The sequence below is a fragment of the Terrapene carolina genome, unplaced genomic scaffold (genome assembly GCF_002925995.2).
Source record: "Terrapene carolina triunguis isolate 2854851 unplaced genomic scaffold, T_m_triunguis-2.0 Scaffold112, whole genome shotgun sequence".
In the NCBI taxonomy this organism is placed as follows: Eukaryota; Metazoa; Chordata; order Testudines; family Emydidae; genus Terrapene; species Terrapene triunguis.
The window spans coordinates 5,316,368-5,333,860 of NW_020664463.1; the positions used below are offsets into that span (position 1 = coordinate 5,316,368).

Genomic DNA, 17,493 nt, shown 5'->3' on the forward strand with positions numbered 1-17,493 from the left:
GCTTTAAGGGAAAAAAATCCAGCGTAGACAAGACCTTTGATTGTCATGGTTCAAGCCCATAAGTATATTTTTACAGCGGAGTTACACATTCATGTAAAATTCATTTATCATCAGTGTATGAATTAATCCTGCCCAGATGCACAAGATATTTTGCAGACCTTTGTGCTATATAAGGGAACTTTTCCCCTGCTGCTGAATAGAGCCCTCTTAAGAATGTCAGATAATTCAAACTATCAAAAGCCTAAACTCTTCAGCATGTGCGTGTGCACACACACAAATCAATAACCGTAAACATTGTTTGGTTATTTTTACAATTTAAAAGGTCATAAATATTGTAAATTAAATAATGAAAGCAAATCTCTGGCATTGCTGTTGCCTGCAGTCATTCAATGGAATCATGATGAGCAGCTGTTGCAGCAGCAGTAGGCATCTGGCTTTTTCTCAGCTATGTCCTTGTACTAGTAGCTCCTACACCAGGGGCGGACAAACTTTTTGGTCTGAGGGCCACATCGGGTTTCCAAAATTGTACAGAGGGTTGATTAGGGGAGGCTGTGCCTCCCCAAATAGGCAGGCATGGCCCAGCCAACGCCCCCTATCCGACCCCCCCTGCTTCTCCCCCCCCCCCCGCCCCCCCCCCGGCACTCCTGTCCCATCCACCCCCCTGTTCCCTGAGGGCCCCCCTAGACTCCTGCTCCATCCACCACCCTCCGCTCTCTGTCCCCTGACCGCCCCCGGACCCCCTGTCCTTGACTGCCCCCCGCCGCTCCATCCAACCGCTCCTCTCATTCCTGACTGCCCCCCCGGACCTCTGCCCCACCCAACCACCCCTTCTCCCTGACTGCCCCCTGCTACCCCATCCAACCACCCCTCTCCTTCCTGACTGCCCCCCGGGATCCCTGCCCCCATTCAACCCCCCTGTTCCCTACTCTTTGACTGCCCCGCCCCCTATTCACACCCCCGCCCCCTGACCACCACCCTGAACTCCCCTGCCCTCTATCCAATCCCCAATTCCAATCCCCTCTACTCCCTGCCCCCTTACGCACAGTCCAGAGCACCAGGACAGGCAGCCGTGCCACCGCGCAGCACAGAGTATCGGGTCAGGCCGCGGCTCTGCAGCTGCGCTGCCCCAGGAGCTCGCAGCCCCGTCGCCCAGAGCGTTGCGCCAGCGGCGCAGTGAACTGAGGCTGCAGGGGAGGGGGAACAGCAGGGGAGAGGCCGAGGGCTCAGGGGCCGGGCAGGAGGGCCCTGCGGGCCGGAAATTTCAAACTCGTTTGCCTGAAGGTAGGCACCTGAATAGGTGACCTTATTTTCATATGTGCTAAGCACTTCGAGCTCTTGATGAAATCAGCTCTTCTGAAAATCAGGCTACTGCTGCTTTAAGTGGCTAACTTTATGGATATAAATATAAACTTTCGACATGTTAGAAATTTTTGACACAAAATCCTTTGTGCCTCAGTTTCCATATGTGTGAAATACCTATAGTAACAAGGTGCCTCTCAAGTGGTTGAGGCTTTATCAAGAAATTAGTCAATTTTAAAGTGTTGAAGTCCTCAGGTGAATGATGCTATATAAATCAAAATATTATATTACTATACAGTGAGATCTAGCACTGAAGTATTACAGATTTCTCTGTATTCCAGTTGCGTGTCACAGGCCAACGTGCGCCCTCAGTTTGTGTTAGAATCAAACCTTCTTCCAGGCAAACGCTTTCTAAAAATGGAACATGGTGTTTATGCTTCAGTGCAGCAATACAGCAGTTGTAAGGCAAAGGACAGCACAGCATTAAAAATTACATTAATCAATCAGTCCAGCTGGCAGATAAGTTTTTAAAAACAGGCATTTGATACTAATTGTTAATCATATTGTGTAATTAGTTTAATAAAATGTTCCATTACGAAAAGAATCCTTTAAAATAGGGCTATATAGAGAGATTTAAATGTAATACAGTCACATGATATTGGGCCAAACTTGGTCTCAGCAAGGGTGTAACTGAGGGATGAATTTGACCCATTGCATTTGCAGAATGTATAATACTTTTTTTAAAAGTCATGATACCTGGGGATAATTTGCTATTTTTCAGATCTGCTAGCAGCAGAGTTTATTTCTTTTCAGAGCATATTGCAGGGCATAAGAGTTTTGCCCAAGCATTTGTTTGCATATGGGTATTCACTGAACGGACTTACATTACGAGGGGATGGGGATGTTACAGAATGAGAGTTGTTTATGTGATTGCCAAGCATTCTAAGGTGTTGGTGCTTCTTAATATACATGAATTGACTAGATGCACTTGCAATGGGCAAGGTACAAGTGGTTAAAATGACCAGAAGTGTCATTGCATTGTTCTTCCCAGTTTCTGGTCAGATATTTGTTCTGCTAATTAAGGTGTATTATTTTGAAACCCGCATCGTTTTTGCTGTGATAGGTTTTTTTTTTTTATATTACATTTTTGAGAGGCAGGTAATGCTTCAAAGGGCCCGTCTAACACCTGATTGATAAATAAGAGATTAGCTTGCTGTGATTTTTTGCTATATAAGAAAACGCTGCTTGCTGTTGAAGGGAAGACTTGCTCCGTTAATCCACAGGTAGAAATTTTGCTGTAAGATTCCGAAAAAATAACTTTTCCTCTTTCTTATATAAAGAAAAATTCACTGCAAGTCTGATAGTGGAAGAGCAAAAGGATAATGATTCAGGGCCAAATTACAAGGGTAATTGGTCCAACCTGTGCCCTCCTGAAGAGGAACTCCAGGGCTTCAAAGAGCCTGTCGATTCTGCTAGCTTTGCCTCCTTTAGGACCTGATCCAAAGCTCGCTGAAGTCAAGGGAAAGAGTCACATTGACTTTGTGGGCTTTGAATCAGGCCCTGATCCATCAAAATACTTAAGCACATGATGAACCCTAAGAATGTCCCATTGAAGTCAATGAGACTACTTATGTGCTTAAAGTTAGGTTTGTGTTTAAATGCTCTGATGAATTGGGAAGTTTCCATGAAATCTTGTCCACAAGCAGGAGAAGTTTGGGGAGGCATGCGTATGGCTCCCCAACACCACTCATTGCCAAGATCCACAGGAAAGGGAGCCTCCAATCCTGTCGCGGGCCCACCTCTTTGCACCGCTGCTCTGGCCCCTTCTTCCTCTGAGAGGCTTGGAGCCTGAGTTAATGTTAGTTATCTGCTGCCTTGAGGGAGAATGGGGAAGCAAAACCTGTAGACAGAAGTTCTTTCTCCTCCTTTAGCCCTGCCCACCTCTCCAGCCCCACCTCCAAGCATAGCTTGATTGCAGTGGAGCTTTCTCAGGATCAGGGAGAAGAGGCAAGCAAGCCCCAGAGCTGCCACTCCCCTCTTTTCCACCCACGGTTCCAACTGGCTCCATAGGTTTAAGTCCCCTCTGCTCTGACATTGGTTATTTTATTTATTAATATTATCCAGAGTATATTCAGCTCTGATTCCTATCCTGTCAGACAAAATAGAGCAAGCTGTAGCACCAGGTGTGTGTGCTAGTGGACATTCAGAAATCCTGTTTGCAAGCTAAGCTGTGTAGAGCAGCTGAGGTTTTTGCAGGTTTTTTTCTGGCGCGAATTAGGAGACGCTTTCCTTTTTCACGTAAGAGCACTGCATTTTCTTCTTTCTTCAGCCTCATTGCCTCATGGCTCACTCTCCGTTCTTGAGCCTCAGGCTTCACTTTAAATCAAAATGGGAATGAATGTGAAGAGATAAGGGAGGCTTCATGACATTTGAAAAGATATCACTGGTGCATATGCAATTAGTTATCCATTGAACACAAGCTGGCAATAAGTTTCTACCTATTTATTGAGTCACAACTGACAGATCTGTTTTGACTTGCCATATTTTGTTTATGCTTAATATTTGCATTATTCTAGAGCAGGGGTGGGCAAACTTTTTGGCCACATCTAGGTGGGGAAATTGCGTGCAGGGCCATGAATGTAGGGCTGGGGCAGGTAGTTGGAGTGTGGGGTGTGGGAGGGAGTGTGGTGTGCAGGAAGGGGCTAAGGGGTTGGGGTTCAGGAGGGATGTGGGGTTGGCAGAGAGCTCAGGGCTGGGGGTTGAGGTGCAGGAAGGGTGCGGCTGGGGCTCAGGGCAGGGGGTTGGGGTGCAGAGTGCAGGAGGGGGCTAAGGGCAGGGAGTTGGGGTGCAGGAGGGGTTCGGGGTGCAGGCTCCAGCGCAGCGCCACTTACCTGGAGCGACTCCGGGGTGGCAGTGGTGCGCAGCAGGGCTAAGGTGAGCTCCCTGCTTGCCCTGGCCCTAAGCCACTCCCGGAAGCGGCCGGCACCACGTCCCTGAGGCCCCTGGAAGGGGGTGAGAGAGGGCTCCGTGCGCTGCCCTCGCCTACGGGTACCTTCCCTAAAGCTCCCATTGGCCACATTTCCCTGTTCCCAGCCAATGGGAGCTTCAGGGAGGATACCCACAGGCGAGGGCAGCGCGCGGAGTCCCCCCCCCACTCTCCCGGGGACGTGGTGCCGGCCGCTTCCGGGAGCGGCGCGGGGCCAGGGCAGGCAGGGAGCCCGCCTTAGCCCAGTGGCGCCATGGGGCTGGCAATCCCGCAGGCCGGATCCAAAGCCCACCCCTGGTCTAGAGGCATCCATTGAGATCAGAACCCTATTATACGAGGCACTCTCCAAACACCTAATGACAGTCTCTGCCAGGGAACTTGTGAGCTCTTCTAAATACACAGTAGGATGGGAAGGGAAACAGAAGCATAGAAGTGAAGTGGGTTACCCAGCATGCCGATGGCAGAACCGGGAACAGAACCCACGTGCCCTGGCTTCCAGTCCCCTAAATCATGCTGCCATGCTTGGATCTGGTGGTTAGAGGATGGAACTGAGAGTCAAGACTCTTGAGGCAATATTCTCCCACTGCTGGATGCAAATAAATTCTGTTGAAGTCAGAGGGAGATACTTGGATCTGATGAGGGTCGAATCCAACATATCTAGTTCCATGCCAATGTTTGTCCCATGTGGCCCCGATCTAGGTTTTTTGAATGTTACCACAATACAAGTAATAAAAAAATAACTTCCTTTACCTCTTGTGTGACTTTCCCAGCAGTGCTCCCACTTTGGCAAGCAGAAGTGTTGAGAAATGCGTGAGAGCATTAATTAACACAAGCCACCATTGTAACTGCTGCCCGTATTGGCAGTCTGAATAGAGGGGCCAAGGATAGACACTAAAGTTTTCTTTTCCCACCCCTAATGCTGGGCTCTCCATTTCAGGGGCGGGGCACATTGAAGGGCGTGGGGAAACTTGCTCTGCGCTTGCATGTGTTGTGCATCTTCTGTGGGCAAACAGGAGACTTCAGTTTGCAGTGTTGTCAATGTGGCATCTTTCACAGTTGTTCTTGTTTGTGTTTCTGTCCAATCAGAGTGGTATCTAGGTATCACCACAGTAGTTTGGTGTCAAGCACAGAAAAAACAAAGAGGAAAAAGGAAGAGAAATTAACAGAAAGTGGTGGGGCGAGAGAGATGCTTAAGGAAAGGACAGATAGCAGTAGAGGTCAAACTATATATATCTTTTAATTTATCCCATGTAAGTTTTCACATCAGAGATTATGAGGCCCACTAAATCTGCCTTTTGTTTGCCTATTTAATTATTGTTGACACTTTGGCCTGAGCCGTTAGCCAATATTTGGGGCCTTGCAGGATTGTTTCTGTTAGGATGAGGAATCAGTGAGGAGTCAGGTATCTTAGTGTTGTTTATATTTTATTTACAAAAATTCTACACAAATGCCTGTTTCCCTGAACTCAGTAGAAACAAATAGCAGCAGGCAGTTACCCTGCTCAGAGTTATCCTGCTCAGCTACCCCTCCAGCATGCTCTGTGCCCAAAGAAGCTCTGTCTTTGCTTCCTTTCAGGACCACCCTCACAATTCCTTCTACAGACTCTCTGCCTCCAATACACAGCGTGCAGCCCAGTCTCATAGCCCCAGCGTTTGCGACCAGAGAAACCCCTCAGTCCCACACAGCTTAGTTCTCACCCTAATGCTTTGGATGGTATCCTCCATTTTTTGGCTCTGATTCAGAAAAGCAAAGAGTACTCAAATACATGCTTGGCTTTGAGTATGTGATAAGTCCCATTGACATCAACGGTTAGCCAAATTCCTGAAGTTAAGGTTGTGCTTAAGTGTTTTCTAGAAATAAGGAACTATATATAGATAGCTAGTTTCAGGCACCCAGGTTTCAAAATATTGGTTTTTATTTTGATGTACAGCTTTTGGTGATATCTTTTTCATGGTTAGTTGATAATAGGTTTTCAGTAGAATCCTTTCTTGGTTTCATGGAATCATTAAGGAGAGCTATTCCCTTTAGAGAGTTCACCGTCGGCAGGCTAAAAGTTCCTACAAAGAGAACTGTAATTGTTGTTTTATTAGTACAGTCAAACTAATGCACTGTAATACCTAGATAAGTCTTATCATGGTTGAAAAAACATCGGGCTCTTCATGTGCTTTGACTCACCGTTCATTTTACATCAAATACATTATGCAAAAAGAAGAATAAAAATAGGCCATTGTTTAGTAAAGGCTTCCTGAAAATCAGATTGTTTAAAGAGAGACTTTTTCAAAAGACTAAGACCAAATTCCTCTTCCTTTGGAAAATGTGTGTTTCTAAATCTGAAAAGCCAAGTCCTCTGCAGAATCTGTGATGGCTGGTGCTGAACCATTTCTATCTTAGTGCATCTGTGATTTAATTGCACAGTATTTTTAAGTATCAAATAAAAGAGTGACACTTAACTTGGAGCAGTGAGTAAAGGGCAGTGCATAGCTGTGCCAGGGAGGCAGTATGACTCAGAGTGACAATCCTTTTCTGACAGATTACTTTCCCCTCTGAGCCAGCTGTGCTGGTCAGCATGTTATGAGAAGGTGAGGGGGGAGAATAGAGGCAAGGCTCTGCCCATGTCCTGCTCTGCTCAAGCCACTCCTGCCCATCTCTGTATGCAAGGGGAGTAGCAGCCCCTCAGAGCCTGCTCTGCTCTACTCTCCCCTCCACCATGATGCAGGGAGCAAAAATGCACGTGACTTGCCTATGTCAAGTCACAATCTTCCCTTATATGAAGAAGTTTTTGTATCCTGGAAAGGTGACCTTGTAGGAAGATTTTTGAATTTCAGTTTCTGTCATTAAATAATTACTGTCTGACTCCCCCGCCCCCATAATTTCCCACAACTGTTAAAATGTAAATAGATAAAAATAGAAAAAGTGCTTAAAATTAAACATTGATATCTGTCAAAATTGTAAAACAAAACATTGAATTCTCCCTTGCCTATGTATGGTTCTGTGGTGACTGATGCATAAGCACTTTTAATCCGATTTTGAATTATTTTATTTTTAAATACTCATACATCTTTGTTTTATGTTTCTTCCAGGCTGCAGACTTAATTATTAACCCAGCTACCACTTTCAAGGAAAAACCAGACCCCAGTGGTTTGGTGTTCGGAACTGTTTTCACAGACAACATGCTGACAGTCGAATGGTCTTTGACTTCAGGATGGGAGAAACCTTATATTAGGCCTCTTGAGAACCTTTCATTACATCCAGCCTCATCATCTCTCCACTATGCTGTGGAAGTGAGTACCAAATGGATTAGGAAATTACCTTTTCTTTACTAGCTTTTGAAAACATCATGTCGTAGTACGTTCTAAGTACCGTTACTGTCTTAGTTAGTTAGTACTGACCTAATGTGCTGAGTTAACACTGGTGTCACTCCAGAGTAACTCCATTGGCTTTGGTGGAGTTAGTTTTGATTTACATTTGATTAACAGAGAGCAAAATCTGGCTCAGGTTTTCCAGCTCACCCTGCTTCGTACTCTAGTGTGACACTGAAATGGTCTGTATGAGACTCTAGGAAAGTTGATGGTATTAATTTGGGGACTGGGCATGCATACTGAAAAACTGATAGAATGCAGTAAAGATCCATAGCTTGAATTGCAGGACACACTAGGCAGATTCTTGTTTTTAATTCCCACTTGTTGACTAGTTCTCAGGCAATCTTATAAGATTAAAAATAAATGTACTAGAGCAGAGACCAAATAGCAACAAGGAGTTGCCCATAAGGAAGTGAAATGTTAACAGCCGGAAGCCAGCGTGGTTAATAGTTTTCAAAAATGCTTAGCTGTCTAAAGCTGCCTTTTCTGTGTTATTGGAGCGGCTTGTGCTAAACTCTCGTCTGTGTCAGAGCATCAGTAGGGGCACATTGAGCTATCTAGGAAATACAGCGAAAACATTGGCCTGATTCTCCTTCCACTTCAGCATAAATCAGGAGTGACTCCAATGAATTCAGTGGAGTTACAATGGTGTAAAAGAAGAGAAATAGGCTCATGGCTTTTTCTTTTTTTGCCTGAGAGACTCCTCTGAGCCACAAGGCTCTGGCCTACCCCGTTTTTTCCATTCAGTCAACTAACCTTCAAGGATCTGTGTTATGATTACAGGTCCCTGTGGCTGAGGGCGGCTAAATACGGCTCTTGATCAGCCCAGGGAGCAAGAAACCACGCTGGAGTCCCAAATGTATGTTTCACTCATAGTAGCATATTGCTTTAATGCTAGGCCTCTGGCCCAGTCTGAAATCATTGCTAATATGAATATGCTCTTATTTTTTTCCATTTTTTATTCTTTTTACTTTTGTTGCATCACGTTTCCTCTAGCCAAGAGGAGAGACAGAGGAGAATCTGGTCCCAATGGTGTGGCTCAATGAATACACAGTGGGTATATTAAAAATGATGAATTTGGCATTTCCCCCTCCCTTCTCCTTGCCCTCCATGATACACTGTGATATCCTGGATCTGCTAGCCTCTGAATCCAGCTCTTGTGACTTACAGATGCCAGATGATATAGTGTGCACACATTTACAGCCCTGCAACGGTTTGCAGCAGCAAATTGTATAAAAACCAGCAAGCAATTACAGCCGTTGTTTTTATTAGAGCTGGGCATTCCCAGAACACACCGCAGGTACTCTCTCTTTACAAGTGAAAAGGTTTTCTGTGCTCTGAAAAATGACAAGCATCCATCCATGGAGAAAAAGATTTAAAGGCTTGAGCAATCTTTATGTTGCAATAATGATGTGATTCTTGCTTCTCTGAAACCATTGATCGTATCTTAGACTAACATTCCTTCCTCTTTCTCTCATAAAACATTCTGTAAATGTATATTGGGGAAAACAGCTGTTTTGTAATAACCACAATTGGCACAATAAGAAAATTATGGTATTAGCTGATTGCTAGTCCAGTACAAAATCCTATTAAAGTTCCTATATCATCACAATGCCGTGACTTATTAAAGGTGCATTTTGTTCTCTGGCTACAGTGTCAAATTTTGTTGTGGGATGGTTTCCTTTTAAATTTGTGCAAGAAGTTTTAATGAAGTGGAAGCTGGCATGGTCCACAGCACCGAGAAGCAAGAAGCCCTGAGTTCTAATCGTGGCTCTGCCACTTAATTGAAGTATGGCTGAGGGGAAAATCACTGAGGCTCTGTTTATACTACAGCTGGGTTGTCCTGTGACCCAGTTACGACACAATTAAAATTTGTGGTGTGGACAAGACCTCACTGTGTCCTGGAAGCTGCATTAAAGCCTTTGATAGTCCTCTACTGTACTAACCCTTATGGAAAAGTGCTGTAGAATGTAATAGTGATGAAACCATTTAGGTTCTATAGAAACTACTCTAAAAACAACTCCTAGAACTTAAAGAATTGAATTGTTTCGGTATGTTTTTAGAACTATTCGGTCACAGAGAACTAGTTTTCTATTACATTCTATAGGATGGGCCAAAAAACTATGAGCTAGATTTTCCAGTCTGCTCTCATGGTTCAAAGTAGCTGGATTCTGGCCATAAGAATTCTTGAATTCTTCTTCTGGCATAAAGCTGAGGGAGCTGACTTCTGTGCCACCTGTGTCCTCCACCCGTTTCACCCCATCTCCCCACATAGGGGTGTGTTGGGAGACAGATGGAGCAAGCCTCAGCTGCTCTAACTACTGCCAGGGCCAGTTGATACAGGATCAAGGGATTGTAACAGGCTTCCTTAGTTTTCCTTCAGCATAGGCACACATCAGGTGGAGCCCTAAAGAAAATTTATCATTCCTTATTAAATTCTATAGGACTTTTCCATAAGGGAAGATGCTATTTGGGATCAGTCGTAGGTATTAGTCAGAGTATGAGGGTATCATAAAGTCTCACCCATGCTACACATTTTAACAGTTGGAACCAACTCAGGATAATTACATTATCACCAAGTCCCCTGGGACAGATGTATTTGTACTGTAGACAACTACACTAACATGTAGTAACATGGGAGTAATAATACTTACCTACCTCACAGGGGTGCCGCAAAGATTAATTAGTTAGAATTCATGCAGTACTTTGAAAGATGTAAAGTGTTTATGAAAGTGCTAAGCTCTGTTACTTCCAAAGGGCATGTTTTATTTTTGTATTGGTGGTCATGGGATAACCCAGCACAATTTTCATTTGGCTCCTTTCTCCTTTTGGGTTGGTAGCTGTTTGAAGGAATGAAGGCTTATCGAGGAGTGGATGGTAAAATCCGCCTGTTCCGTCCAACGCTCAACATGGACAGGATGGTGCGGTCAGCGGCGCGAGCAACACTGCCAGTATGTAACTGAAACGTATCCTTTCCTTGGGTTAGGAAAGTATTTTTATTTTTAGGGTGTGAGGCTTTGAAGTGCGCAGGAGTTGTAAACCCTTGCTGACTACAAAGAAAATACAGTACTTCCATTTAAATCTTGTTAGGAGTCTTGTCATGGTAAAGGGGTCATTGTAGGGAGCTGGTGAAATGAACTCTTCTGCTAAATCAGTGTTTCTCAAACTGGGGGTCTCGACCCAATAGTGGGTCACAAGGCTATTGTAGAGGGGTTGCAGTATTGCCACCCTTACTTCTGCGCTGCCTTCGGAGCTGGGTGGCTGGCCAGCAGCAGCGGGCAAGGGGGGAGGGGGGAAGGGTCATCACAGCCTGAAATATTTTCAAAGGGGGGGGCCTGGCAAAAAAAAAGTTTTAGAACCTCTGTGCTAGATCATTGGCACTAAGATGGAGGTTAATTTTCTCCATCTCTCCTTGCTGCCCTTCCCAACTGATGGAAATTAAAGTTCGGGGGATTAATCAATCCTTTAGAAGCTGAACATCTTTCTAAACATTTATATACAGACAGTGGGCCAAATTGTACTCTCTCTTACAGTTATGGAAGTCCATGGGCTTGCACAAGTAGAATTTAATCCATTGTTTCCAGTGGCTAAGTCTTCAAGGTCAGAGTTTTATTTTCTGGCTCTGCTGCTGACTTGCTTTGTGACCTTAGTCAAGTCCTGTAGCCCCTTGGTACCCCAAGTTTATCACCATGCTGATGAGCTTTAGCAGGACAAGATATGTGCTCCTATTAGTTGCACCCTGGCCTCTGTGTTCCCTGCCATGCTTGTTACGGTGATATTGTATGTAGGAATTCTATAGTGAAATGTTCATCATTATCCACAATGCTCTGAAAATTCACAGGCCTTAAATTCCGGTCCAAGCTCTGGGAACAAACTGCTAGGATCATCCAGGTATATCTCACTTAATCAATACCCTACCATTGAGGGGCCTTGGGCATTGGTACACCTTGGTGCCTCCTTTTTTCTGCCTATGGCACACAATAGTATTGTCTCTTGAGGGCTGTAATATTTTAGTCTAATCCAGATTACTGGGCTCAATGCAGAGGGAACTGTGTGGGTTTAGTGGCCTGTGTTATACAGGAGGTCAGACTAGGTGATCTGGTTGTCCCATCTGGCTTTAAACTCTGTGTGACCCTGAAAAAGTTAAGGGATTGCCCATGCACACACTTGAGTTCTTTACAGTGTGCTTTGTACAACAGAATTGGAGGTGAGTAATCCCACTGGTTCTTTCTTTGTGTTTGTGAAATATATTTCACAATATCATTAAGGATCTTTAGACAGCTCATTTCTTGGCACTTAAAATCACATGGCCTTTTCCCTTGTATCTTATTACACACCAAGGGTGATGTTAGAATCGTGGACTTTTATAGCCTGCAAACATTTCTTCATAATGATTAAAAGTTCCTATTAGAACAGGGGCGGACAAACTTTTTGGCCTGAGGACCGCATCGGGTTTCGTAAATTGTATGGAGGGCCGGTTAGGGGAGGGGGTCGTGGCTCGGCCCCCACCTTCTATCTGCCGCTCCCCCGTCCCCAGGGACCCCTGCCCCATCCACACACCCCCACTCCTGTCCCCTGACTGCCCCCGGACTCCTGCCACCCCATCCAACCCCTCCTCTCATTCCTGATGGCCACCCCGGGACCCCTGCCCCATCCAACCACCCCTTCTCCCTGTCCCCTGACTGCCCCCGGAACTCCTGCCCCTGACTGCCCCCTGCCACCGCATCCAACCCCCCCTTCCTTCCTGACTTCCCCCCCGGGACCCCTGCCCCCATTCAACCCCGTTTCCCCCCCCCATCCACACCCTTGCCCCCTGACCACTACCTCGAACTCCCCTGCCCTCTATTCAACCCCCCCAGCTCTGTGCCCCCTTACCGCGCTGCCTGGAGCACTGGTGGCTGGTGGCGCTACAGCCGCGCCGCCCGGCTGAAGCCGGGCCATGCCACCACCGCCACCACACAGCTCAGAGCACCAGATCAGGCCCGGCTCTGCAGCTGCACTGCCCCAGGAGCTCACAGCCCCACCACCCAGAGCATTGCGCCGGCGGCGGAGCGAGTGAGCTGAGGCTGCAGGGGAGGGGAGACAGCAAGGGGGGGGGCCAGGGGCTAGCCTCCCGGGCCAGGAGCTCGGGGGCCAGGCAGGATGGTCCCGCGGGCCGAATGTGGCCTGCGGGCCATAGTTTGCCCACCTCTGCATTAGAATTTTCCATAACTCTTTCTTTCTTCCTTTCTTTCAGTGTTTTGACAAGGAGGAGCTATTAGAGTGCATCCGGAAGCTTGTGGAAGTGGAAAAAGAGTGGGTCCCGCGCTCTACATCTGCAAGCCTGTATATCCGCCCTACTTTAATTGGAACAGAGGTGTGGAAAAAACTTTTTTTCTTCTGAGTTTTATATACATTTTCATTTCTTTGTTCTTATCTTAACCTCTTGAAATCCATATTGTGTAATAGGCCATGGCAAGGAGACTAAAGCATTTAATTCTCTTTCTACAGCTGGAGTGGCAACCATATTTCGGCACTTAGGCTAGAGCAGTGATTGTAAGCTCTTCAGGGCAGAGACTGTCCCTTATGTTTGTACAGAGCCCTTCACAATGGGGCCCTGATCTTGACTGAGGTCTGTAGACCCTGCTGTAATACAACTCATAATAAACATTCTATACAGATCTTTTTATTTTGAGGCATTGGGACATATTCACCAGTATTCTGTGGCTGATTTGTGTCTCTCTGGCCATGTACAGTTTCTATACATTTGGTTTAACAGGCCAATCAAAGTTGGTTTATGGCATCTTTGCATTGCCAGAAGAGTGCACAGTACCCATAATACACTAGTGAATGTAGTGCCACGAGTTTTATGAATGGCAGGCCTTGCTTGGTTAACTATATTTTACTTTTTTTCCCCGTCTCTGGTATGTAAATGATTGCTTTCAAAAGTAGCATGTTAGAAAATAGATTAACCACATTTGGCTTCAGTGGAATCTTATTGCTTAACTCCCCCACAATACAAATCAAATGGCATCTATTCTTTTTTCTTCCTAAATTCATTTAAAGTGAATTTAGTGGTCATGAAAGGTACTGGCCTGGCCTGGACAGAAGTCCTTTATTTATACATAGAACAGTGGTTCTCAACTTTTGTACTGGTGACCCCCTTCACATAGCAAGCCTCTGAGCGCGACCCCCTTATAAATTAAAAACACTTTAAAATATATTTAACACCATTATAAATGTTGGAGGCAAAGTGGGGTTTGGGGTGGAGGCTGACAGCTCGCGACCCCACCCATGTAATAACCTCGCGACCCCCTGAGGGGTCCTGACCCCCAGTTTGAGAACCCCTGACATAGAACATATGTAATATGGACAGCATCAGAACAAGCTTGTACGCCTCACCCACATCCTGGAGTGAAGATCTCTCAGGGTAATGAGACAGTTCAGTCTTCAACACCCATTCAGTCATCAGCCTCTTTTTCTTAGTCTGCCAACAGAAGAACTAATGTAACTTGACTATCTGGATAATCAAGAAAAACCTACCCTCTTTTGCTTTTTTAAGAATGATTTGAGAAGTTGCTATCCCATTGGCAATATCTGTACTATAGTCTCATACGCGTGTTGTATGTTTGTATTTTGTATTTATATATTAAACCAAAGACCTTTTGGCCACCAATTTGGAAGCACTGGTGTGGTTGGATTTTTTTGTTCATTCAATGTGGGACCCTATGGCAGCTTTGAGTCTGGCACATTTAAAGCGATGCCACAGTATAATCTCTCTCACGTAATTGCATGTACATTTTTTGTGTTTGTATACATACTCATCATTCCAAGAATTCCATCCATACATGCCTCTGAATACTCACTAATCACAGTATTCCTTCCCTGTCCTGCTTTTCTACTACAGATTGGCTGGTAGGTTTGTGCTCACTCCTGCTGCTGGAACATAAATGCATCCAGGTTTCACCAATTCAAAGAGGAATCAGAAGTTTGCTAACAAATTGTGGTCTCTTTTGTGGATTCCCCATATGTTGCTGCTAAGTGGTAGGCTGGTCAAAGTGTGATAAACTATAGAGCTATAACTGTAGAAGAAACAGTAAATCAGACTGTCTGTTTGGCTGCCAGTAAAAATAGTGTTATCTTTATTACTTCAAGTGAGAATTATACAGCTAGCAGAACATATAAGCCAATTTCAGTGATGGGAAAAATCTTTAACAGTGTTTAGTCCAAACCATTTTTTCCAATGATTGCCTACCTGCGACTGTTAAATTCTCTTTGCCATTAGCACATTGATTTACCTAGGAAATGCTCCACTCTGTAGAGCTTCATTTTACAACAGCTCATTTACATTGAGCACAGCACCATCTAGTGGACATACTTGTTCAGATCATTAGATTTAAGATAATTTTTCACATAGTCTGTGTGAATGATTTTAACTTTTTTTCTATGTAGTATATTTCAATTGAGGTTTTGTAGGAAAAGGAGACTAGCTAGTTACACAGCAATGTGTGCATTGAAAATTTGAAAAGTAATTGAGAGAAAAGGCTGTGGGAGATATACATGCTAATTCAGTGACTGAATTTCATGGTCTCCCACTGGCACGGTAATTAAAGACCAAAAGATAATTTAAAGTTGTTCCCCTCTGGAGGAGTCCCAAGTGCTACTCTCTCATGGGTGAATTTTTCCTCATTCATGGATGAACTTCACCTCCGTTGCAGCTCCCCTGTAGGACTATGTGTGTGCATATACACAAATTGCTTGCGGATGTGATTGAAGCAAGTCTACAATGTCAGTAAAACAATTTGGATAAGAAACACTTTAGTTTCTCATAAGCTCTCATAAGAGGGTGTGATTCCTGTTCCCAACTCTGCCACTGATTTCCTGTCTGCCCTTGGGCAAGTCATTTCATTTCAATTCCCCATCTGTAAATAATCTTTGTAAGACTTAGTTGCCTCACAAAGGTGTTGGGGCTTTGTTAACTTAATGTTTGTAAAGCACTTGCCGACCCTCAATGAAATGATCTCCCTGCAGTAACTGCAAAGTATTAATATGAAGTGGGATTTGCTATAGTGATTTTCAGAGGTTCTTCAATGTGGGGCTTCATTAGGCAAGTAAAGTGCTCTCATTGTTTCAGGTTAGTCCACACTGTTTGGGCCTTTACCCATATCAAGCAGAAAAATTGCTCTGACTTGCAAAAGATAAACAACAGGACTCCTTGTTTTCTAGCACTATCCTCTTAGGGTCTACACCTGCTGCCACTTAGCAGCATCAGGGCCTCAGTTAACTATCTTTTTTCTTTGGCTAAGGTCTAGTGAGAAATCAAAAAAGACCTCAAGGGACCTGAAGGATATATATCTGAATGTGCCAATGGTTCCAGGGCCTCAGCAGGACCCCAAGATTTAGTTTAGTGGTTCTCACATACAGTATTGTGCCCTGATCCTGGGCCTCTCATGTTTTTACAACATTAATTTGTGTCGTGGACACCCATCTTAAAAATCAGGAAGTAGCTGTCACTCCTGATTTGGGTGACTGATTAGTCTTTGGGGAAAGAAGATAGAAATTCAGTTAGTTGTAGCTAAAACCCTGGACTGGTTTCAGAAACTGTAACTTCTTATGAATCAAGACAAGCGTCTTCTGACAACAATCAGGGTCTTGTCTAGGGTTGCATTTGCAGACAAGTCTTCCTCTCATTCCTGAGGACCATGAAAGCTTTGGTCTGGGACTTCAGGGTGCTGGATGTCGCAGTTTCTGCCTCTTGCAATCCTGCAGCGCTCTCCTGGGATCACCTGCAGTTTTGAATGGTTCAGATGCTACTGATAAATGCTGCTCATGATAGTACCAATCTGGTTAAAACTGTTCTAGTTCCTCCTCATATCAATGTACTGCTCACCTGGGAGGCTGCAGGAAGTTCATTCATCCAATGAGACTTGTTGAATTGACCTGTTCTGTAGTGTGGTAATGACAAATGCCAGTCTCTTTGGGTGGGGAGCTCATGCAGGGCCCCAGATGGCACTGTGAAAGCAATCTCCTCTAAAACCAAAGAGAAATCTCAAGATGGGCAGTTTCAGGGGGATTCTAGTGGGGAAAAAGACAGCAATGACCCAGTCAAACGATTCTGCTGTGGTAAGTATATACCTGGACCAGAAAACCCAGGATAAGAAGACTGTAAATCACTTAGCTGGCTAATCTGAATACAGTGTTCAATGAGGATCTCCATCCCTCCCCTCATTGTTTAGATCCTTAAGCAATGAGTTGGTCTCAACAGACCTATTTACTCGGAAGCAGCAAACACGTGGCTCCTGACATACTGCATGGGGTACCTGTTCTCAGCCAGGCTGCTGCACACACTAGATTCTGTGGTCAGGGTTCCATTGTGCATAGAATCCAGCCCCAGAGATCCTCTTGATCCCATATTCCAGTCTGTTAGGCAAGTTTCTATCTGTCTTCCTGTTACATACAGAGGTCCAAAAAAACGGGAATAATGTCATAATGACTGCTTCCACGCAGCAGTTCACCACTCTTCCCTTCGGCCTATCGGTGGCCCCCTGGGGGTTTTCGCGAAGTGTCTGGCGGTAGTATCTCGACAACTGCTGATCAAAAGTCAGTCACAGGCTCGAGTTCAGAACAACATCAGCATGGTCCAAGCCACCTTCTGAGCACTGGGCTTGCTAATAAACAAACAGAAGTCAACTCTTGTCCCAGCTCAGAGAATAGAATTTATTGGGTCGGTGCTCGACTCAGCTCAAGCCAGTGCCTTCCTGCTGGAGGCCTGATTCTAGACTATGTCAGACCTGATATCCAGTGCCATGGTCCACCCAATTACAACAGCTCGGGTTTGCCTGAAGCTACAGGGGCAAATGGCGACATGTA

The 17,493-nt window shown here is 45.0% G+C and overlaps 1 protein-coding gene across 1 annotated transcript in view; it reads left to right on the forward strand.

The window, feature by feature from the left end:
• The window catches only part of BCAT1 (branched chain amino acid transaminase 1), a 96,854-nt gene that overhangs the window by 53,319 nt on the left and 26,042 nt on the right, over positions 1–17,493 (forward strand). The window contains exons 3-6 of the mRNA XM_024203260.2: positions 7,366–7,566; positions 8,641–8,697; positions 10,485–10,595; positions 12,881–13,000. Of these exons, the coding sequence (XP_024059028.2) occupies positions 7,366–7,566; positions 8,641–8,697; positions 10,485–10,595; positions 12,881–13,000 (489 nt within the window). The remainder of the gene's footprint in view (positions 1–7,365; positions 7,567–8,640; positions 8,698–10,484; positions 10,596–12,880; positions 13,001–17,493) is intronic.